The sequence below is a fragment of the Ammospiza caudacuta genome, chromosome 2, assembly GCF_027887145.1.
Source record: "Ammospiza caudacuta isolate bAmmCau1 chromosome 2, bAmmCau1.pri, whole genome shotgun sequence".
Lineage (NCBI taxonomy): Eukaryota > Metazoa > Chordata > Aves > Passeriformes > Passerellidae > Ammospiza > Ammospiza caudacuta.
This window is the reverse complement of record NC_080594.1, coordinates 95,130,650-95,155,070: the sequence shown is the minus strand read 5'-3', so window position 1 is coordinate 95,155,070 and position 24,421 is coordinate 95,130,650. Positions and strand designations below refer to the sequence as shown.

Sequence of the window (24,421 nt, the reverse complement as noted above, 5' to 3'; positions counted from 1 at the left end):
TTGAAGCATCTGAGTGGTATTTGGGCTATCCAGACTGTACTCGATGTCTGAAAGCCTGATAGCTCTGATCACAGAATGATGAGCTCTGATAGCCCAACCACAGAATGGTTTGGATGAAAGAGACCTTAAAGATTTTCTAGTTCCAACACTCCTGCCATGGGCAGGGACACCTTTCCCTAGATAAGGTGGCTCAAAGCCCCATCCAAGCCTGGCCTTGAACACTTCCAGGCACAGGAAATTCCCAGCTTCTCTGAGTAACCTATTCTAGAGCCTTGCCATCCCCACAGTAAATAATTTCTTCCTACTGTCCCATATAAACCTACCTCCTTTCCATTTGAAGCCATTTCCTTTTTTTTTTTATTTTTTTTATTGCTGAAGCCTATTGCTGTCTGTAGAGACAGGAGTGTCATGTTATTTGAGATGAGAATTTTGGCTGTCGGTTTATTTTGCCTTTTCTGCCAACTTACCTATTTTTTCTATAATCATCCTGGGGGAGTTGACCCTTTTGATTTGTGAACCCAGAAATGCCAGCATAGGGGGCTGTGACTGGAGCACTGCCTGACAGGAATATCCTGGCTGGAGCATCTGCCCATCACTAATACCCTGGCCACTGTAGGACATGTATTTGTAAGCACTGAGCAGCTGTTAAACAGAAATTCATACTGGCATGGATTTGTTATTATTATTTCTTGTTATGTTCAAACTCTTCATACACATTTGATTTGTACTAGTGGGTATTGAAGGATGTTTTGAAACAAAACTAACAAAATGTTTTGTTTCAGGCTGAAATTGTGGAAAATGTATTATTAAAAATTTCTAAGCTTCATTTTTGCTTCTTTGTTGTTAGGGGTACTTTATTTTTCCTGGGGCAGAAAATGAGCAATGATGAGCTGATTCTGTATTTCATGCTGATACTTAAAGGTTTTGTAGTCAAGACTCTGGAGGTGAGGTTCACCTATTTTTGCAGACGTGGTAGAAGGCCAGTGACTGAACTGCTCGCCCAGGGTGACTGCTGCTGCAGCTCATGCAGTGCAGGGGGACTGAGAGCAAAGCCAGGGGCCTGGGCTGAAATATGGCATTTCTTTTCCATGTGACAGAGATTGTGGCAATAACATGCCCAGGCATGCAGACCTTGCTACTGTTTTATTCTACTTGAGGAAATTGCAATGGGCAGGCAGCCCAGGATGTTGTTGTGAGCAAGCACAATAATGCAGTCTCTGTGGCTTAAGAGACACTTCAAACAACATTATTATTTTTATTTCTCACCTGATTTAGCTGAAGTGAACTTATTAGCCTAGGAAGAATGTGATCTACTGGGATAGTCAGGTTGAGATGTGAAATTCTGGTAGAGATTCCAAGAGCCAAGTTTAATGCTAAGGGTGAAGACTTGATAGTAAAGTAGAATTTGAAAGTTCTTACAAGAAAAATACTGAACTTAGTAGTTGCAAATTGTTCACTTGTAATACATTATTGTTTGAGGATACAAAATTTTTTCAGCTTGTTGCCCTGTCACCTGTGACGATTCTTCTAAATTTGTATTAGAATGTCCTGTTTTCAGTAAAACACAGTACTCAGAGTATGAAGAGTGATTCAAGATGTTACTGAACATTTTAGCTCCTGGGGCTGGGCAATTACATAGTCTCATGGATAAGTGTGCAAGGAGGAGCAGTCATGGTGGTTGGTAAAGCAGCTCTGTATTGTCCCTGCTGAAGCTGGGGGAATGACAAATGCCAGACAAATTGATCCCCTTGTCCTTTCCATGCAGTCAAAAATGACTCCTTTTTTATCCTTTTTTTTTCTCTCCTAATGTTATCATACCCAAACTAGCAACATTCAATCCACAGTTGTAGGAGCAAGGCTTTTTACTGATCAATGCATTCTAGGGTTTCACACTGCTCTCTTCACAGTTCCAGTGTATTTTCTTTTAAAAAAGTAGTTGATGTCATTACATTGTATTAGTCTCTTGTCCTGTCATCATTGTCTTCCTCCATCTAGAGGGAAAGGTTGCAGTGTGAACTCACTCTTTTAGACAAACAAAAAACTGCACTCAACATCATTAAAAGTTTTACCATAGACATTCATCATCCTTATACTGAAGTCCAGGAAAATAAACTTCTTGGTGCGTAGGGAATAACGTACCTGTGGGCCACTGCTCTTGAGTAAGCGTTAGGATGGAGGTTGGTTGTTTTGTTGGTGAGGAATTTTTATCCATTTACAAAACTTTGCAGCCTTTTCTAAATGTGACAAGAGATGGGTTTTATTCTGCCTCCTGGAAAAGAAGTCTGCTTTGTGATTTGCCACCCCTAATTAAGGATGCACTGAGTACAGATTTCATGCCTTCTGTTTTGGACTGCCTTGTCCACAGCACTGCTTTTCTTAGCTGTTCATAAATCAAAATGCAGTCTTCAGTGTAACAGTGGCTTAGCCCATTAATTTCTTTGAAGATCAGGGCCAAGACTGCTGGCTGGCAGGAAGAAACCTGAAGCCAATGGACACAGCACACCAGAATGCTTAGGTTGGACTCGATGATTGTGGGGGTCTTTTCCAATCTAATTGATTCTTTGATTTTGTAATACCAGCCTAAACCTTGCAGGAGTCAGGCAGTCCCATTTTTGTGCCATCTGGAATCTTACTGGTTTGATATCCAAGGTGAGAAATGATGAATTGCAGTAATTCAGCTTTGAGTTCTTTGACCTTGTTTGTAGACATGTTGAGTTTCTTAGTGAGTTCTTGATATAGAAAAGGTATATTTTTTAAGTGGTGCCCCATGAAAGGCACTGGTTTATATTTATATGGTATAGGTATTTCCCTTTAGCCCAGTTTCTAGTTAGCTCTTTGCATCATGTCCTGAAAAGTAGTGACGCTTCACACTTTGTATGGCTTAAGTTTGAAAACACTGCTCTTCTTTCAACCCCAGTCATGTTTCTCATTTTGCTTGGATTTAAGACTAGAACTTGGCAGTATGATGAAGCTGGAACAGTATTTGTATTAATTTTGTGGCTATTGTTATGAATGAGTACAGTAAATGATAAATGAGTACGTTTATTTTTAGATCAGTATGGTTTTGTCTGGTTGCCCTGGATGTTTTGAGACTACTTCAAATGCAGGCACTTTTGCAGTTATCCTTGTGTACTTAGCCATTTTTATTTATTTTATGTATTTGTTGAATATGTGAAAACAGAAGTGAGTCACTTAAACTCAGAAAGCAGGATCATGTCACAAGCATTATATATAGATCTAATGCAAAACAGTCCTATGTTTTCAAAACTAGATTTCAAGCTGCTTTTTTTATGAACTGATTTAATTCAAGATTATTTTGTGACAAGAATTATGTGTTCATTCTAGCCATGAATAAACAGTCTTAAATAGGTAAGCAAGTAGTTACTAAGCCCTTTATATACAGAAGTATTTTAGAAAGAAGTGCTCTGTGGCTTATGGCATACTAAGTAAGTACAGAAAGGAAAACAGCACCACAGAGTTTGGTAATGTGGGTATTTTGAAGCTGTTCATTAAAAAAAATATTTTTTTTCCAAATATTTTAAGACAAAATTACTAAAACTGAGTCAATCATTAGCTCTTTGATGGCTCACATATTATACACAATATTTCTGCAAGCTGGCTTAACTTCAGGGTCAGTACTGGTGGTACACCTAGCCTCTCTGCCAGTAATTTAATAACTGTGCAGAAAAATGATAGTTAGGATTATCTGCAACTAACACGTGGTCCAGAGGAGGCCACAAAGGTGATCAGAGGTCTTGGAGCATCCTATGAGAACAGGCTGAGAGAACTGAGGTTGTTCAGAAGAGAAGGCTCTGGGCCAGACCTCACTGCAGCCTTTTGGTATTTAAAGGGGACTTATAAAATAGAGGGAGAGTGACTTTACACAGGCAGATAGTGATAGGACAATGGGGAGTTGTTTTAAACGGAATGAGGAGAGACATTACATGTTAGGAAGGAATTCTTTACTGTAAGGGTAGTGGGGCACTGGAGCAGGTTGTCCAGGAAGTTGTGGATGCCTCAGCCCTGGAAGTGTTCAAGGCAAGGTTGGATGAGGACCTGAGAACCAGCTCTAGTGAAAGATATTCGTGTCCTGGTGGGGGGGTTAGAAATAAGTGATCTTTAAGATCCTTTCCAATCCATTCTGTGATTCTGTGGTAATTTGATTTTGCATTTTGCCCAGAACTCAGCTGGGTTCAGCCTATACATTTCCCCTTTACAGAAACCTGGAGCATGCAGTGAAACGCTCCCCATCCCTGAGACGAAGATGCCTCAAAGCAGGCAGGTTAACCTGCTCCTGAGAAATTATTAACAGGTTATCTGGAGAACTTAAGATTGTTCCCCATTTTGTCCAGCCAGAAAAGGTTCTTCCCCTCATTCTAGGTTCAGGATACTTGTAGAGCAACAAAGATCTCAGTGTATTGGAACACTTTGATCCTGGGGCTGTGCTGTATACACATTCCTGGTTTGGTCAGATTTAATTTAAAGCTGATAACAATGTGCACATCTACATCTTTTTCTCTTTGGAATTGGCACTGACCTGACTGGATGAGAAAGTGAAGGAGATGAGCAGATAGAAAACTAATCCCACGACTGTCATGAAATATCAAATAAGTGCAAATGAGATGAATGAATATATGAGCTGGGCTCTCCTAATTTTTGCAGAGAATATGAAAAACATGAGTCCTAGTCTCTTTTGCATTGGCATTAAATCAGATAAATTCAGTATTTGAGACAAGATGTTGGGGGTACTGTTAATATTAATTAATCTAGTTAAAAAAGACAGTTGGGGGAAAAAAACAAACCCAGTTTTTGAACACACAAATCCTTCAATAAATCTGAGTAAGGTTCATTGACTTCAGTGAAACAGTCCTTGAAGGCACTTTATTTGATAGCACTGCTAAACATAACAAGAATATTTTTTGGTGCTTAACATTTAGCAAAGCATTATTGAGAAGTCATTGTTTGTTGTCTGGTTAGCATACAATGGCTTCAAACAAATATGCTGCTGGGCTGGAACAGAGGATTTTTGTTTTGTTCCAGTGTTCAGGGTGAAGTTGACTGGTCAATGAAGTTCACAGGCATCCATGGAGTATCGCTTACATCATAGCATTGTCTCTGCAAGTCACCAGGGCTTTAGCAAAAACGTGTTAGGAAAAGTAGTAGTATTTTGGCAGTGCAGATACAACCTTTGATAAACTGTAATAGCTGGCACAAGTCCAACATTGTTTACTGTAGCACAACTTCCCTTTCTTGTTTCACAAAAATTAATTTGCAGATTTTACTTCCAGCCACAACAAGGGAAGGAGGCATCACTTTTTAAGACATGGAGTTTTTTTAAAGAAAAAAATAGAACCAAATGGAGACAGACTAGTGGAGACCAGTTTATACTGTAGACAAAGTCAAAGTAATCTAGAATTTGAGCTTTTGTTCAGAGAGAAGGGAAATTTCTGACAGGTTTTGAATGGGAATGCAAGTGATACCAAGACTGTATTGACCTCAACACCATCATTTTGGGTTGACACATTGAGATAGAAAATAATTGCAGTGCATATTCTCTGTTTCCATTGAATTGAACACCATCCTAAATTTCATCATGCAATTAAACTCTGTTTCATAGGACCTAGTAGACAGTCCAGAAAAATTTACTATTAGATTGCATTTGGGTACTGCTGTCTGCTTCAGTAATAGCCTAAATGTCATAAAATCACAGATTGGGTTGGGAGGGACCCTGAGGGACTATCTTTTGTGAGGAAAGGGAGCCTCAATGATATTTTCTAGCCCCCTGTCCAGGGCATTTCCCAGTGCTCCAAGTAATGCTAAAGGGGTTGCAGATATTGGCTGCCATGGACAGTGGGTCAGGACATCATGTGGTGGGGTGGATGTCTCACAAGGAGGCACCTTATTTTTCAAAATATGTTACCTAAAAAATATCTCTTCTATCATTTTAATTCTGAAATATTTGCATTGCCACTGAATAAACTTCGCATTTTGGAAGTTAAAAGTAAAAATAACTGCTCAGTTGGACTGAACAATTCTGTTATAGGCACAAAATAGATTGACATGTCTGTTGAATGAGAGAAGTAAATACAGCTGTCATTCTAAAAGGCTTATCCAGGAGATTTAATTAGAGATTTTTTTGTCTGTTCTTTTAATGCTCTGAAATAAATTTGTGGGTTTGCTTTGTATGGTAATTCAGAAAAATAGTAAGAAAAGTATAATCTTTTATTTTTCTTCTGAATACAGTCAGAAATTTTCTATGAAAAGTTTTTCCTCTGATAACTATGGGTTAGTAACTTCACAGGCTGCACTTTTTTTAGTGAATTTTAGAGTGCAAGGCTGAGGCACTCAGAATTACCTGGTTTCTGTTCCCAGCCATCAGACTCCTTTGGAACTGCACCACTGTACTTTCTAGAAAATGTGGACATCACTGAAATGGAGGCAGATTGAGAAGTCCAAGTCTTTAAGGTTCCTTAGACGAATGAAATCTTGGTTGTGTACTGAATATCTGGGCAAACACAATGGATCTTGAAGCTTTCCAGAAAAGTGTTAAACTACTTTTCCCTTTAAAAATTCATAATTTCTAATGCTAAGTACCTGGAACTCTTGGAAACCTCAAAATTGTTATTAAATCACTCTTTAACCTTCCAGATACTAACAGTTCCAGTAGGCTTGGAACAGAGCATAGCATAACAGCTCCTTCAGTCACTGGGGCTTTTTTGGTTGGCTTTTTTGTCTTCCCTCTGGTAAACCAGTTTGCTAGAAAAGTGAAATAACTTCCAACAGTATAATGAAGAAAATTGCATACTTAATTATAATGATAATTTCTTTAGTGAATTTCACTGCCTCCCTACAGTGGAAATACTGAATAGAGGAGAATGTTTCCAAGAGTGGCTTAATGCCAAATATGCAAATCTCTGCCACAGCAGAGGTTGATTTTCAATAATTTAATGCTATATTTTTTTAAATTTCTTCTATCTTCTGTTTTCCCTCTACCTGTTGTAGAACTGAGAAAGATCCATCAGATTGCTACTTGGAAGTTGATGAGGAAAAAGAGAACTGAGATTTTTTTTATGCTTGATTTTTATTTTTGTCAGCCAAATTAAAGTTTTTTTTAAAGTTGCTGCCTGAGAAATTCATCCTCTGTGGCAAAAACTTGTGTAGGCAACTGGCAAGGTAGTATATGCATGAATTAGAAATTTGTTGTTAGGTTTTCATAGAATGATGGAGGTTTCTTTGGCACCTTTTATTAAAGTGAAGATGAAGTAACCATGAAAGTCTTGCTGTTAAAAAAATACTGAGCCACTGCTGTTTGTTCATTAGCCTCCTTGGGTAGGAGGTTGTAATCTTAGCTGAAGAGCAGTACAAGCCAGCTCTGAAAAAAAAAATTGATTCCAAGAGAATAGATCCCTGTTCCCAAAGACAAGTAAATGTCTTTTGAATGAAGTTCTTTGTACTAGCCATGCAACAATATGATTGGTCACCCCATTATGGGAGGCCTTTGATACAGTTAGTTTGTGGTTTATCAGGGGTTTCTCCTTGTTCAAAAATATTTTCTGGAGCTGAGACATAGAAAATAACAGGCTCAACTTGCTCTGCAGGCATCTTTCCCAGGAAACCTGCAATTAGTCCTCGTTCTGCGCCCAACAGGATTTTTTCATCGAGCTCTCTCGGACATTGCTTTCAGATTCAACAAAGATGAGCTTAAAATGAAAGTACCTGTAAGTAATCCTTTGTTTTCACTTTACTACCAGGAGTCTGTAAAAGTACTTAAGGTGGCCAAGGAGGATCAAAGAAGCCCCAACAAAAAGCCATGATTAGAGGCAGTTCTAGCAATTTTAGCTAATTCATGATGGCTTTTTCTTGAGAGAGTATGTGAATTTTGAAGCAGATGCATTTCCCATGGACAAACACTATGGTTTCCGTCACTTGAGCAAGTGTACAATGGATGCCTGTTGTTATCTTGCCAGTAAATCCAGAGATTGTATTTTTATTTGCAAGTGTACAGCATTTATATTTTAAAATAAAATTTGAAACTATATGAGCTGATGATATAAATGTTACTGTACTTACCAGATGTAAATTACAAGGGGGAAAGATGGTCTTTAAGAAAATTTCCCCCCATCTTTCATTTATCCTGGGGAACCAGTCCTTACATGAGAAATCCATGTAGGCAGTATTGTTTTGTCCTGCAGACCCAGGATAACAAGGAAAATGAACAAGAAATGAATGTTGCTTTTAGAAAATAGCCAAATATGGTTTAATAAGATTAAAAAAACCTGGCAGTGTTATGCTATATAATTTGTGAGCTTTTTTTTTTTAATATGCCTGGTGCCCATGTCCATCATCAGTCATTTACATTTACCTCATCTTCACCTGAAAGAACTGCTAAATTTGTGTTTCTATACCCACAGGAATCAGTTCCATCTCTCACTTTTTTATTAAAAAATGCATCTTCTCTGTTGGTGTCTGAAGGATGGGGCTCAGAATCATTAACAAGGGACTTGTCACCACTCATCACGTTCACTTTTTTTCTGTCCTGCTGCAGATCATAATGCTGGGCTCAGTGTCAGAACTGCAGAGTTACATTGATAAGACACAATTAACAGAAGATCTTGGTGGCACCCTGGATTACTGCCACAACAGATGGCTGTCCCGTCGCACTGTAAGTCTTAGCTTTTGTTATAACTTTTCAGCTTAATGAACCCTTCTGTTTTATACCCTGTCATTTATAAAACAGATTCCAAGTGATGCAAGTTGACTTGCTCAGTGTGAGAAGATGTTCCCAATGGTACTTAGTCATCTTAGAGAAATAATATGAGTAATAACTTGGGAGGGGTTTTCTGAACGCTTGGAGCAAAGGAACTACAGTGTGTTATTGTGTTGAGGTTTATTGGTTTTGCTACACGAAAGAAAAAGCTCAAATTGTAAAATAACTCCAGATTATAAAAATATGAAGAAGATACACCTGATACAAGCCTAAGAAAAACATGCAATTAAGGAATTAATGGTGACGGTATCTGTTGTTTGCAAAATTCTATTTTGGCCATTTTTCAGTCTTGTAATTCATCTGTTTGGGTTTGTTTTGAGAGTTATATTTTGTGTGCTTGTGTTTGTTTGTACATATGTGTGTGATGAACACAAAACATCTTTAATGCTTTTTATTCCAAAAGGCTATAGAAGGTTTCGCCCAAAAGGTTAAGCAAACAGCTCAGATTCTTCAGTCCTTTGGGACTGAGCTGGCTGAAACAGAGCTACCAAACGATGTGCAATCAACCAGCTCCCTTCTTGCAACACACACGGAAAAGAAGGACAAAATGAAGGTATGTAAATTTTGTAGAGATGCTGTCTTCTAGTTAAACTGTCTTTTAATTTATAGCTAGCAATATTAATGGAAAATATGGATGATGATAATAGACAGTAGTAATGTGAACCAATGATATCTTTTTGAGCTTGCTTTTTTTGATGTTAAAAATCCTTTTTGCATTGGAAAATGGCATTTCTTGAAACTAAGTTTACGTATGTACAAATGCATAATGGGTTGTATGAGAAACAGTAATTTCTTTGTAAGTGGTGGTGTGTTTAATTTGTAGTTTTGTTTGCAACAGGAAATTTGATTGTATTTGCATGCATATTAAAATATATGGCCTTTTGAAGCATGAACAAATGTTCTTTCAAAAAGGATTAAATGAGAGCTCTTTGGTGGTTTCAGAACTGTGCATCTAACATTTTTGAGATATTTGTAGCCTAAAGCTACACTAGAAGGCTGTCTACCATGAAAATTTAACTCAGTTACACTGGGGTCTTCAGATAGTAAACATGGAAGAAGCTGACATTTATCATTTACTGTCTGTTGTCAGCCACTGCTTTTAATAAAACTGTGCTTGCTCAAATGCTATTGAAATCCTTCTTTCAATTCAGTGCCTTGTGAATTCTGCTTAAAAAACCAACATGCTGCTGCAGTGTGTGGGGTTTTTCTTTTGTTTTGTAGGAGGACATCAGGGTAGCAGTAGAACAGGGAGATGATATCCTTGGAAGTATTACAAAACCAGTTACTGAGAATCCTGATTACAAACTGAATCAAGATCAGCTAGACAATCAAACAACAGTAGAAAGGTGAGAGGTGTGAAATACTAAATATGCTGCTTTTCTGCTTTTTTGATTCCCCCCCAGCTTCTGTATTTAATTCCATATTTGTGCTTTGCAAATAAGCAAATGTTTTAACGTGAACATTAGAAATAATTTCAGAAACAACTCCTCTGTTGTCAGATCTGTCCTGAACAAAGTAACCCCCTAAAGCCCTCTGCGGTGTCACCTGGCTGAAGGAAAATGGGATTGGAATTCTGATACCACTCTTTCTTTCATTTTTGTCACTTTTGGACTCTATACTTGAGTATCTTTTCCTTATTTTAAAGAATATCAATGCTTTGTTTAGAAACTGAAGTGCAACCCAAGAAATTTTGCTGCTGTACAGAAGGCATGAGTGGAAGACTAAAGTGATCTGTCTCTTCAGTAGATTCATCCATTTATCTTTGAAGTGGGAGGGGTTTTTCTCTTTTGAACCTGTTAACTTATCAATGTTGTTAGTAGCTTTTAAAGGCTGTTAGGGAGTACACCACTCCTGAAGTATCTATGCACCAATTTCCTATGTGCTTCCTCTGGGTATATAAGTAATAGGTATAGTTTTCTTCTGCTCCCTGCCTGCCACATACACACCCCCCTCACATTACTGCCAGGTTTGAAGACATTATATCACTGCAGCACAGATGTAAATTTTCACAAAGCTATGAAAGCATAGCTCATTTCCCCCAGGCTGCATTCTGCATTCTTTTTTTGTCTGTCATTCTGTGTTTCTGTTACACTCAGGCCGGCTTTCTTTCCAAATAACTGTCCATTCCAATCACAGAGCTTGGCAGAAGTCACTTTTTTGGTCACTGTTGCTATCAGCTATCCAAGGACGATCAGGGTGGGGGTTGCTCATTTATCCATAACATTCCTATTCAATACAATATCTGACGGAAATTGGAACAAACTCTGTGTGTGTCACTGCCTTTTCTCTTCTTGGTTTTTACTTGTAAATTCAGAGTTCATTTCTGTAGTGTTAAAGACAAAAGTTCATTAAAATTCTGATGGGTTGCCTTCCCCAGATGTTGTCTAAGTACAGCAAAAAGCACTGTATAAAGTCCATGGGATATCATACTGTCAAATACAATTATAGAAGGTAAGTTAAGAAGTGAAAGTTTTAACACATTTGCCAGAATTATAATCAAAGAAGGTTTTCCTCATCACAGTACTGCTGTACACTTGCCAGTGATATTTAATTAATTACTCTGCTTGGAAGAAAAGGAGCAATGGCCTTCAGGTTTATAGTGAGCTTTGCTCCAAAGAATGAAATGTAAGGGCAGCTGCCTGGTCATAGCAGTTCAAATTTTTTACTTTAACTTTCCCTGTTAGCCTAAGGCTTGGGTTCCTCTGAGTCTTAACCCACACACATTTGCATATTTATGTATGTTAGCCTCAGCTCCCCATGTCCCCAGGCCAAAGCTGAAAAGGTGCCTAAAATAAGCACTTGCCATTTTCCAGAAATTAATGTTTGTGTTGAGTTTCAGTTTTTTACATCAGTGTTATTGTAGGAAATGATACTGTGTGATATAAAAAATGTTTCCTGTATCCAGTTTGTTTGTCCTGAAAAATACTGCTTTGGGGAGGCTTTTTTTATTTACTGTGGAGGATTGCATTGTCCCTTGAAGGTTGTACCCATCATTCTTAGAGTATTTTTTATGTGTTTTGTTTTGACTTTTAAAGGCTATTGGCTCAATTACATGAAACAGAGACCGCCTTTGATGAGTTTTGGATGAAGCATCAGCAAAAACTAGAGCAGTGTCTGCGCCTTCGGAATTTTGAACAGAATTTCAGAGAGGTGAGAACTTCTTGGTGGCAGTCAATATTTGGTAACATAGAAATGATTCAGAAAATGCTTCCTGCTCTTGATTTTACAGTTCTTGTATGTACTTGCAAGCTTTCTCCAGCCTTTTTCTTGTACTTGCCCTTACTTGACACACTGCTATCTTTACTAGTTTGGATTCTTGCCCATAGAAACATAACATTTTTTTTTTTTTCCACAGTCTTAGGAAGTTCTTTTCCATGCACCCAGCAGCATATTCAAAAAGTCCTTTGAAACCTGTTCTGTACCATAGAAACATAAAATGCTGCTGCAACACTTTCATCTTGCCAATAGATCCTTTTATGGAACCAAGTCTCAACTAAACATTCTGGCTGAAATTTTATGAAAACTGTCTCCAACACTGTGGGTGGGAAGTTGCAGCCATAGTGTTAGAAGCTGGGTGGAGGCTGCACTACAATTTTCACAGCCAGTTTCTGATCTCATGTTGTTTAACTCATGTGCTCAATGGCACCTGCAGACCCTTTATCCTGGTGTAGCTGATCTCTGAGCACAGCCCCTGTGTCTTCACAAGAGCAACACTCAGAAACACTCTTGCAAGCATTTTTCTGTCTCTAAAACAATTGCTGGAGTGGGGACCTCTCCCTCATGGTCTGCTGTTAACATTAATGTCACTTTACATCCTTGTTATCTGGTAAAAGCAAGATCATAAATGTTTCCTTTGAATCTTTTTCTTGCATCTTTTTGAGTTCCAGGAAACAGGATTACTTCACTGCCTTTTCTTTGTATTTGTTTTCCTTTTTAATTGGAGGGGGGAGGTAAGCTGACAAAAAAAGGTGCTTTGTCTGCGTCCCAGTAACCCCCTAATGTGAGTCACCTCACTGCAAATAGTGGCTATCACCTGTGTAATTGGGGGGTCTCTGGAGAGGTGGAGATCTCTGCATTCACACATAGCTGTGTCTCATTTCAGGTCAAAGCAGCTTTGGATATTGTGTCTGAGAGACTGTCTGCTTTCACAGATGTGGGAAACAGCCGTTCACATGTGGAGCATATTTTGAAAGATCTTGCCAACTTTAAAGAAAAATCAGATGTAAGAAATCTGCAAATCTCAATTTCTACTATGACAATGCACGTGCAGAGGGGAATGGGATATGGTTGTTGAGTGTATCTGCTTAAGCTGACAACAAGGCAGAATCAATGTCACAGGTAACATACAGAAGGAATCTGAAATAAAGTCTTTAAGCATTGGAGCAGAATAATTCTTGGACATCCCTCCATAAAGAGCAGAGTGACCAGACACAAAGTGTGATTGCTTCATGTAAGAATTGCATGAAGTGTCTACATAGCCAAGTTTGGCATTTACTGATCAAGGGGCCACTTCCATTCCTATTAAGGCCATGTCTTTCAATAAATCTTAGAAATAAGAAAGCTGTGTTTTGAATGTACAATAAAGATGTCCAACAGAAACATACACTGAGCAATATAGAAAGGGAACCTTTCTCTGATCTGTGCTTCACAATGAAGCAAATTGCTCTCTAAGCGAGGTTGTTGGTCTTAAGGCTGAGATTGGTTTTTTATAATTTGCATTCAGATTGTTGCTGTACCCCAAATTGCATTCATACACACACAGACCCTGCCGAATAAGGCATAGAAAGACAGTGGTTCCTTCACAGGGAGGCCTGTGATTAAACTCACTGTTATTTCTGAGGTACTCTGGTACATGAAGGTTCTTGGGCATTTGGAAAGACAGACATAAATAAACTTTGAGTTATTAAGCAAGGCAGATATGAACTAAAGATGTATTCTTTATCAATATGTGTATTTCACTGTGTAAAAATTGTTTCATTGATCTTGGCCAAGGATAGATGTACTTTAATCAGTGCTTATTTTCTTAGGAAACTGTAACAAAAGCCAAAATGTTAGCCTCAGAGCGTGATGCTTTTATTCAAAGCAATCATTATGCTGTGGACTCCATTATTCCAAAATGCAGTGAACTTCATCATCTCTGTGATGCCTTCACTACTGAAATAGAACGGAGGAGAAAACTTCTTAACAAATCCCTGGAGCTGCATGACTTACTAGAGAAGGTAAATATAGTATGCAACAGCTGTTTCCCAAAACCTCAGGCAAACAATTGTCATAATGGTAGGTAATGTTATCTTAGTGGGCTGGAAGTTTTCTCTTTAAATAGCTGAATACATGACAAGGTTGAGTGTTTCAGACTCTTAGTATGTGATGCTGACATTGTTGCATTCTGAGCCTGTTCTTCTCTGTTTCTAGTCCATGAAGTGGTGTGATGAAGGAATTTACCTGCTGGCTTCCCAGCCAGTAGATAAGTGTCAGTCTCAGGATGGTGCAGAATCAGCACTACAGGAGATTGAGAAGTTCCTGGATACTGGTGCTGGCAATAAAATCAAGGAGTTGAATAAAATTTATGAAGAGTATGCTCACATCCTCAATGAAGACCTAAAGGTACCAGAAGATGTTTATGTGTGTCTGTGTGTCCATTTGTTCATTCTAGAGTTGCTTTCTTGTACTGCCATTGATAGAGCTAAATAATCAGTACTAGGAGTTAAACCTGTGAACTGGAAAGCCAATATATTTCTGTGCCTGAGTCTCAGCATATCTTTGGATAAGCACCAAGGGCTTCAGAGACTTTTCATAACTACTTTAATTTTTCAGATAGTAAAATTGCTTTTAGAAAAAATTCTCCCAAATGAGTATTTGAAATATCTTTTTCTTACGTAGCAAAAATGTGCTACTTTTTTTTTATTTTTTAGAACCTGAGAATATATTCCTTTTCTTCATGGTTGATCTGTTCATGTAACAGAACCTTTAGACAGTCAAAAAATTTTATTTTTTTTAAATTGAAACTTGAATCCCAGATTTCTTAATAGTAAACACACAAAATATTTTTGAAGTAATGTTACTTAAGTAATGTTCTTAAGTGTACAAAATCACTGTAGATTACACTTTGTTAAGAGGGAAGAGTTAGTGTAATATTTCTATTTGTGGTATAAAAGTAATTGCAATTCCAAATCAGTATGCTGTAGATGCTGTAGATGTCAGTGTAGCTTGTTGATAGGTCTCTGACAGGAATTTAAAAATTATAATAAATTATTTAAATTATTTTTGTAATTCAAGTTGGTTTTTATTTCCATGGCCACTGTAGGACCACGTGCAAAAGGTTTTCCAGAAGCAAGAAAGTATGGAAGAAATGTTTCAAAAGCGGCAAGTAAGTCTTAAGAAGCTGGCAGCTAAGCAGACACGTCCTGTTCAGCCAGTTGCTCCAAGACCTGAAGCATTTGTAAAATCTCCTTGTACCTCTCCAGGTAAGTTATCTGTATTAGCCTTTAGTTTTGTGTGAGAAACTTAAAGAAACTTCCAGCCATAATATGTGGGTGCATGAACATGTGTGTCAGATCTGATCCAGTTCTAACTTCTGTTTGGTTCTGGTTTACATGTTTAGGTCTCCAAAGAGAAAACGTGTCCAACTCAGAAAGCAGTGCACTTCGGAGGGTAAACTACAGAAAAGCAAAGGTATTTTTGTCACTTTGCATTTTTCACACATGCACTACTTGAAAAACTCATAGTACAACAGAATATTCAGGAACTCTCAATAAGTATGAGGGAATTCTATTGAGAAAGTGATGGCATTGTCCCAGTTGAAGTAACGCTGGTGAAACAGTCACATGGTTTAAATAGGGGCTGCTTTGTTGCTGGGCTGGTTATGATAGAGGGTAAAGTAAATAGTTGCCAATATTAGGAAAAATGTTAGGGGCAGCAAAATATTAGGTCTATGAACAGGAAACATTTTTTATTTGCCAGTAGTAATTGGCTACTCTTAAAACCATTGACAGTGAAGAAGTAGTTGTCATTGGCTCCAAGACAGCTTCACCTGACCTTGCCATTCCCAAGTGGGGATGGTCTTCCTGCCCTGCCTGCAGCAAGGGAAGTATCCTGACAGCAGCAACAGAAACAAGGAGTTTCTCACTGAGTTAGAGAGTTGGATCAACTCAGCAAAGGTGCAGCAAAAGATAACACCAGGACGAAGGCTGGGCCACATGACCATGATGGACAGCATTCGGAGAGAAAAGGGGTAACTGAAGGAGGGCTTGAAAGCAGAACCCCTCTCTTTTTGCAGCAAGCCATAGTTAGGTTTAGGCATTACAGTAAAAGTTTTAGGAGTGAATTTCTGTGTCAGTTTAAGAAGTAACCAGAAAATTAGCACAGTACCTTATTTTTAGCTTGGAAAACAGACTAAGGCTAGTGTTGCCTACAAGATTGTGCTGGTGCTCTGATGCCTTCTTGAAAAGGGTTTTGAACCACCATCTTTTCTTAACTGGCTTTTGGTGGAGAACTTTTCACATCCAAATATTGTATACTTCAAGACCTTCAGGGTGACTTGAATTTTTTTCACAGCATTCTTGCAAACTGCCTTCATTTTTAGTCTTTCCAGTGAAAAGTGCTGAGCACAAAGTTCTGTGTTTTAAAGTGTTTTTTCTTGTGATGCCATGATTATTTTTTTCATTGTTTATTTGTTTCCTTCTTTAGAGTGAAACGACTGAACTCCATCAAAGCAGAGGAGGATCTACAATGGATGATGAAGAAAACCTAGCTGTATTACGACAGTAAGTATATTTTGATAAGCAAAAAGTGTGGATTTTCTCTGATTTGGTTCCAGCAAAGCCTGACTAAGGATTTGATAAAACAAGTATATTTCTCTGGAATAATCCTCAGTGACTTTTGAAATGCATTGGCTATGCTCTGTGCACAGAGGAAAATATTTCTGTCTGCTGCATTATTTAGAGTTTGGGTAGTACCAGAGTCTACCTTTGCTGCAGTGAGGTGATGCTGTGGCAGGACAACTACATATTTTCATTTTCGAGATTAAACAGTTATGACTAATAAACCCCCTGTTAATCTATTGAAGGGTTTGGTCTCCATGCTTTGAGACTTTGTCTTCTTATTGAACGCTTTTTAGTCCTTTTTAGTTTTGATATGTTTTACCAAAAACCACTTTTATAAAAACTGAACAGCATAAAATATGTTAAAGAAATGACTTAGTACCACCTGCAATGCCTATAGCAGACCTTGCATTTTTACTTGCAAACTGGCTGCTTGTATGGTCTTTTTACTGCTATAACCTTCTGTTACACCACACAAAATAACAAGGGAAGGAGTTTGGGGGGAAGTATGATTCAATGTTTGATCATTATGGAAATTAAAGCATCATCAAGATATTTAAAGGGTGCCCTTAATGTCTCTAATTTAAAATTACCATTGTAGCTTTCAGTCTGTTTGATAATCCTATGCAGCCCCAACTCTAGCTCCTGCAGTAATTGCAAACACAGTGTAACCAGACTTTGTACATACAATGATAAAACACTCTACTGCTTCAATTCAGTTACTACAGCACTGAAGCTGCTAGATTTTATGTTTTCCTGTTCAAACACATTTTCAAAAATTTAAAAATTTTTTAAAAATACTTATCTCTCAATAAGGATATATAAAGTAATGACAGGAATATCCACGGAACATCACATTTTCCATTACCTTGAAACAGTTATTTTATTGTCTGAAGTAAAGAAGAACAACAGACAAAATTAATGTTGCCTCATTACTTTACATAAGTGAATAGGCCCACCTTAATTATAGTTCCTTGTCCACAGGCATGTAATGAATGAACTTATTGAGACTGAACGAGCATATGTGGAAGAACTTCTCTGTGTTCTTGAGGTAAAGGCTAAGTTTCTCTCTGGATGTTAGTGAATCTCCTGCATTTCATGGATTCTCTTATGTTCTCCTTACCACCGTAAAGCCTCTGTTTGTTTTGTCAAGCAATGTGGTCATTACATTTTTCCTTTCTCATCATATTTTCACAGAGACAGCAATATGTGATTTTTTCCTAGAAATAGCCATACAACTAGGATTTTGTATTAGAAAACAAAATTGAGCAGAAAATAAGATGTGCCTTAGTATTTAGGTGGAATCATAGTGAGATTTGTAATGATCATTAATTCCTGCAAAAGTTCTTTCCAGAGTCTTGGGTCATTTCCAGGAAGGTCATGTGTCACACAGGAACATGAATCTGTGTCAAGAGGCTTCTGTGTCAGAGGAGAAAAGTTGTTTCTTACATCTTTCTTTGCATATCTTTAAGTTATCTTCCATATATCTTGGGTACAACTGTGGGAACAGAATGCTTTGTAATAAAATCTCCATTTGAAATCATCAAGGAAGCAAAGGTGCTCCCTTTGCTCCACACTTCTGGAGGCATGATTGCAGCACAGCTGAGTTGCTTGTAGAAATACACTGCAGTATTCTTTTTTCCCTCAAGTTCAAGTCTTCAGCTATGGGTGTGCCATTTTCCTGTAATCCAGTTTGACTTCAGGGAATGATGAAGTTGCAAGTAACTATGGCTGAATAATTTGATCAGGATGAACTCGAGTTGAGAGAAGTGGATATTCTTGGTGTCCATATCAATGTTAAACTCCTAAATAGGAACTGTCAAAAGCTATGGACCAAGACTGATAACTTCTGAGTACATACCTTCAAGTAAGAGTAGTGTATGAAGGTTTTGGACTCTGGTCTTGGTTTTGCTAGTTTGTGCTGAGCTTCCCACAGCTTTTACATCCTGTGTTCAATCCAAGTGCTGGAAGTATTGATTACAGCAGGATGGTCACATCTGACATGTGGGCCTTAAAGATCACATTATCCTCTGCTTTTGTATGCAATGCATCTGTACAGGTGTGTTCATAAAATCATGATTTGAATAGTTTGAGGATTTTTGGTCCTTACTGCTGCTACTGGACCATCTTTCTATTCCCATTGTATTACTCTTGTTTTCCATAGAGTGCAGTGCAACTCCTGACTTGCTAGGCCAAGTGTCTTGGTTTTGTGCCATTGTGAGTGACACTCCAGTAGTCAGTGCCAGGCACACCTCTCCGTGCCTCCTTGAAGTTTGGTATCCCTCTAGCTTGAACATGAGTGATTGGCAGTGCCAGCAGTAATTTTGGGTCAGATACTTGCTGAGGTATGGCTCAGTGGCAGGCTTCCAGCTTTTGAGGAATTCTAGTTATTAGTCCATAGTTCTGGCTGTTCTCCCATTCCCTTTGTTTCTCTTATCCTATTAATCTTTCAATTTTTCATGTAAAATAACCTGGTATTCCTTTGTAGAGACAGTGTCTACTCTTATTATGTCCTGTTTGTTTGCATTGGATTTTCTGTCTGCCACGGATTCTGATAGAAAAAAAGCAAGGTAGTTTCCCAAGATTGATTATTTGGAAACTCCTATAGCTTATCCAAGATCAATAACTTTTCTTTCATTAATAACCATGATCATCACACTTCAGTCTGTGAATAATCTTTACTGGGAGAAGAATACTCGTCTAGTCTATTTTTAGGTATTGAATTCTACCCTTTTTCCCATTTATTTGTATGGTTTTAGAGCAGCTTTCAGATGAAAGACTAAGCAATGCCTTAAACATTCTTAAAGTAAAATTAAATAATCTAAGATTAAATAATCTGTGTGGCTGCATTAAGTAGCTCTCCCTCTCTTTTCTTAAAACACAAGTACTGCATAGGTAGTAAAACATGAGGCTTTTTATAATAAATTTTAAAAGTATATCAGCCTAAAGTGAAAAAAATGACAAAAACTTTTTGTCAATGTATGTATTTCAAGCTTTTGTCCCTTCAAGATTTGAAAGTAATGAACTCTGTCAGGCTTCCTTTCATCTGAGCTAATTCAATACTCCTTTTGCCAGTACTGGCTGTGCTGCTATATTTGATTTCATCTTGACTTAAAGTGGAAATCATTCTCTTTGTGGAGCTCTTCATCTAAAGAGCTCTTCTTGGTGGCTGCAGTAGTTCTTTTCCTAGTAAAAAAAATTAACTTAAAAATTTTTTAAGGCTGTACAATTTTCCTTAATTTATTTATTCCACTCTCTTTTTTTCAGACTCTGTATTTTCCTGCTTGGGGGCAGGAAAAATATGCAAAAGAAACCGATGCTTAGCTATTTATGAGATCCATCATCTTTGCCTATACCACTTGGAGGGGTTTTTTTTGGGTTTTTTTTTTTTTTTTTTGCTTGTGTGGTCTTTTTTCTCTGTTTTTTTTTTTTTTGTTTCTTTTGTTTTGTTTTTTGGTTTTTTTGGTGGGTTTTTTTTTTTTTGTGTTTTTGTTTGTTTGTTTGGGGGTTTGTTTGGTTTTTTGTTGTTTTTGTTTTTGTTTCTTTGTGGTGTTTGAGGTAAAATACCCAGACTTTAAAAGGGCTGATTCTGGGTTCTTTAAAAAAAGAAATTCTGTCTTATGCAAATGCTTGAATTCCTCAGGCTAGCTGACTTTACCAGCTAGTTCTTCTACTTTCTGTAGTTTGGACCTAATGTTGAAAATGTTGGAAATGTTATCTGTAGGTGCACTTTTACTTACCTTTTCTTTTAATTAGTTAGTTTGCTTGTTTGGTGTGGCTTATTATAATCAATGTGCCTTAATGCAAGGATCACCTTGTGTTTAAAAATTTTTTAAAATGAACAAAAACAACAAACCACGAGAGATAGAAATCTAATCCAAATCTAAAGAAGATAGAATCATCTTCCTTCAATGCCTGTATGCTAAGAAATGTATTTATATTAAGAAATCTGCTTATAATGCAGGTGTTAGATAATTACTGCCATTTTTCTGGTTGACTTGTTGGGACTGGTTTTTTATTTAGGGCTTTTTAGTGTTTTGAGAGAAGGCAGATTAGTGACCTCAGGGCCACAGGAGAACAGTCCTGGACTAAAGCCACTTGTGTCCTTTTCTGTGCCAGATTAACAGACAAGAGAATGTTGTCTATGTGCTTATGTGACAAGTGGAGGACGTGGGAATCTAAAGCTACTCCTTTAGGTACTGAAGCAAATGGAAGATTTTTAGCTTAATGGTGTCTGTTACCTGCAGAAATAACTACACTCAGCTTATTCCTTGATAGCAATGGCTAAAACAGGCATGAAGGTTTGTGTGTGTACTGGAATTCTGACTCTAAATTCAGATGTGTAAAGTCTTAGCAAAAAGAGTATGAGCTATAATTTGTAAGCAGTGTAGGAATGTAGAGCCTTTAGTTGGTGAGAATGATTGCAAACTTTGTTTCATCCTCATTTATCTAGAATTGCAGGATTTACTCAAATGCCTTTCTAAAGACTCTGTGTGTCTGAGTGGGGTGATGGGAAAACAGAATTTGTATTCTTCTTTCCTGATTAATACTGAGCTCTTTCTTGTCTGTCTGTCAGCCTGAAGACAAACTGCCTTGTTAGAGAGAGAAGTACTGCAAGCAAAGGTAGATAATAATTGTGCCTCTCTCCTGTGTTGCAGGGTTATGCTGCAGAGATGGACAACCCCTTAATGGCTCATCTCATTCCACCAGAACTGCAAAATAAGAAAGATATCTTGTTTGGGAATATGGAAGAAATTTATCACTTTCACAACAGGTGAGGATTTGCATTCAGTTCTAAGAACAGCATTTGGATGAGATTCTTTACTTTGTAATTTAATCTACCTTAGATTGCTAAAAGATCCTTACAGAGTTCTACTTGTCTGTATGGCATGGCAACATTGTATTGCTTAGAAGAGGAAAAGCAAAATATCTATAGAAGATGAGCAAAGCTGTGTGAAACTGCATATATGCAGCACACAGGTAGAATTTTGCATTGTGGTCATCTTTCTGAAGCAAGATATTTGGATCTGGTTACAAGATAATTAAAGTAGGTTTTATTCGAGTTTCTTTTTTTTATTACATTTGCTGTGGAAAGTGAATTATGGTTGTAAATCACACGTTTTCAACTCTTCCATCTGATTGAGGGTGAATAAATTTATATTTCTATGGATGTATTAAATAACATATAAAATTAATATATAAAATCATATTTATTTGTATATATTAAAATATAGATTGAGTGACCTCTCTGAAGTCTGAATCCTCGCTGCTAGAGAGGTATTTCTTCATAGGATAATATTTAAATTCATAGGAAAGGGAAATTGATTTTCAAAAGAAGTTAAGCATATTAAGTAGTTGTTTCTTATTCAGGCAAAACTGGAATGAATTTTTGTCACTGGTTTGTTTTTTTGGTTTTTTTGGGGGTTTTTTTTGTGTGTGTGTGTGTTTTGGGTTTATTTTAGTTTTGGGAAGGTGGTTTTTGGGTTGTTTGGTATGTGGTGTTTGGTAGTATTTGGAAACAAAACCCAAACACTTTAAACTGTACAAATCCTGCTGATGAATACATAAGGAAGGGAAATTAAATCCCCTTTCCTTCTCCAACCCTGTATTTGATTTCAGTTGCAGCAACAGTAAGCTGAAAGAAATTGGTCAGAATATTTGTTTTCATTTGCTATTCCCTTTAAAGTACACGATCTAGAAGAACAGTGTTTGACTTTGTAGCATTACAACTCTGTTTCCAAAAGTTTAGAAACCTAATTTCAAAACTGTGAACATTATGACAACTTTCTTAACTCTAAGAAAATTTTCTTTCTCATAGGATATTCTTGAGAGAACTAGAAACCTATGTGGAATACCCAGAACTGGTAGGACGGTGCTTTCTGGACCAGGTATGTGTGGCCTTTTGCTGGCACTGCATTCACAAACCTCTTTAGGGCTGTAATATTAGGCTGAGAGTGATTCTGATGTAGCAGTGACCACCACATCCCCTTTGTTTGTCCTGAGCATGGAATAGGTTGAGAATGTAGATGTTATTTGAGAGTTACAGATACTTTCCCCTGTGCAGCACAATTGATTTTGTTAGGAAAAACTACCATATTGTTAAAACAAAACTGCTTTTTTAAAGTGTCAGTCAAGAAAGCATGAAGAGGAGTCGTGCACTGCATTGTTTCACATCGCTATAAATTGTTGGTTTACTTGGTTAGATTTCTTTAGTGGATTGTTGTTTTGTTCTTTTCATTTTTCTTTAAAGAGTACACCTCAACAGAGTAAGTCCAAAACATTTTTGTTCCAAAACATTTTTGTTCCAAAAATAAACTTATTTTAATTGGGGATGTACTAAACAATGTCTCACCTATAGTGTATTAAAGGCTGATAAGAATGTGTGTATGGAAATCAGCCTTTTGATGCTCTAAAGCTCCTGGGAGGAGCCACCCCTCTCCCCTCTGTTTACTGCCTACATCCATGGAGATGGTGTTTCCTAAAACTGAGGGATGGAGGTGCTTCTGTGCCTGCTGATTTCCTGCCTGGTCTTTCCTTTATATCTGTGGTTACTACGACATTTTCAACAGTCTTTATTTCCTTTTGCTTTCAGCAAGTGCTGAAGTCATGCTATTTAATTTTTGAAGTAGTAAGGGGGAGCAAACTGCTTGATTTACCTTAGTGTGACTCCCAGTGAAAAACACATTTGTAAAAAGAAAATAAAGGAAAAGGACAAAGTCTTTTTAAAAATCTACACAGTGGGTCTCATGGGCTGGGCACACATAGAGGTATTTTTCATATTGTAGAAGAAATATATTTGTAAATATAACATATGCTTCTTCATAATGTGTTTAACATTCAACTGAAGCAAAAATTAACAGGAGTGTTTTATTTTGTAAATTAGTAGCCATTACAAAATCAGTGATTTTGCAATTCCTTGAGGCATCCTAAGCAAAAAACAATGATTCAGTTTTTGGTGGTGGTGGATTCTTTCATAGCATTATTGAAAATGAAAAGAATTGTTATGAACTTTGTCTATTAAAGTCACAAGAATTCATGAACTTTTTGCTTTTCTCCCCAATTCCAGATGGAAGACTTCCAGATTTATGAGAAATACTGTCAAAATAAACCTCGATCTGAAAGTTTGTGGAGGCAGTTTTCAGACTCTGTATTTTTCCAGGTATGCTTGCTTGAATCCCTAAAATAATGGTGGCTTTGGTTTTGTTGGGGTCTGGGGTTTTTGTTTAGTTTATTTTTACTGAACCTTCTCAAGAGCAAATAGCAAAAATACTGATTCGTGTCCTGATGAAATCCAACACTGATTACAGGAATGTCAAAGGAAACTCGACCACAAGCTCAGTTTGGACTCATACTTGCTGAAACCTGTTCAAAGGATAACCAAATACCAATTATTGCTAAAGGTAAGTATTACTAAACTATAATGCTAAGCACATTTTATGCTTTTTTTTTTTGAATGCTGCTTCTCTCATCCTGCTGTAGAGAAACCTAAGAGTTAATGAGCAGATGTGTAAACGGACACACACAAATCCCTGTTCATTAGTTTTCAGCTCAGTTTTTTTTTTTCTTTCAGTCAAAAAACTTCTAATAAGCAAACATTGCACAGAGACATCTTGTGTAACTACCTTTGCCCTTAGATTGCAGCTGAAAAGAAGGTGAAAAGTTGGTGAGGGGAAAACAGAAGGTCCAAGAAAACCTTGAAACAAAGATGATAGAGTATCTGAAGTACTTCAATTATAGTCACCCCACCCGTATTGCAGGAACTTGCCTTGCTGGACTCTAGGAAATGCACTTTATGGAGAGCACTGTATGGTGTTTGTATGAAGGATGCTGTTGT

At 37.4% G+C, this 24,421-nt stretch overlaps 1 protein-coding gene across 7 annotated transcripts in view; it reads left to right on the top strand.

Annotated features, from left to right (window-relative positions):
* The window catches only part of MCF2L (MCF.2 cell line derived transforming sequence like), a 145,301-nt gene that overhangs the window by 107,541 nt on the left and 13,339 nt on the right, over positions 1-24,421 (top strand). For all 7 annotated transcript variants that reach the window (XM_058800625.1, XM_058800624.1, XM_058800628.1 and 4 more), the window contains 16 exons: positions 7,599-7,718; positions 8,546-8,662; positions 9,171-9,320; positions 9,989-10,113; positions 11,803-11,917; positions 12,870-12,989; positions 13,795-13,986; positions 14,180-14,371; positions 15,072-15,231; positions 15,369-15,439; positions 16,454-16,530; positions 17,572-17,638; positions 21,246-21,361; positions 22,406-22,475; positions 23,654-23,746; positions 23,895-23,987. In XM_058800625.1, the coding sequence (XP_058656608.1) occupies positions 7,599-7,718; positions 8,546-8,662; positions 9,171-9,320; positions 9,989-10,113; positions 11,803-11,917; positions 12,870-12,989; positions 13,795-13,986; positions 14,180-14,371; positions 15,072-15,231; positions 15,369-15,439; positions 16,454-16,530; positions 17,572-17,638; positions 21,246-21,361; positions 22,406-22,475; positions 23,654-23,746; positions 23,895-23,987 (1,878 nt within the window). The remainder of the gene's footprint in view (positions 1-7,598; positions 7,719-8,545; positions 8,663-9,170; positions 9,321-9,988; positions 10,114-11,802; positions 11,918-12,869; positions 12,990-13,794; positions 13,987-14,179; positions 14,372-15,071; positions 15,232-15,368; positions 15,440-16,453; positions 16,531-17,571; positions 17,639-21,245; positions 21,362-22,405; positions 22,476-23,653; positions 23,747-23,894; positions 23,988-24,421) is intronic.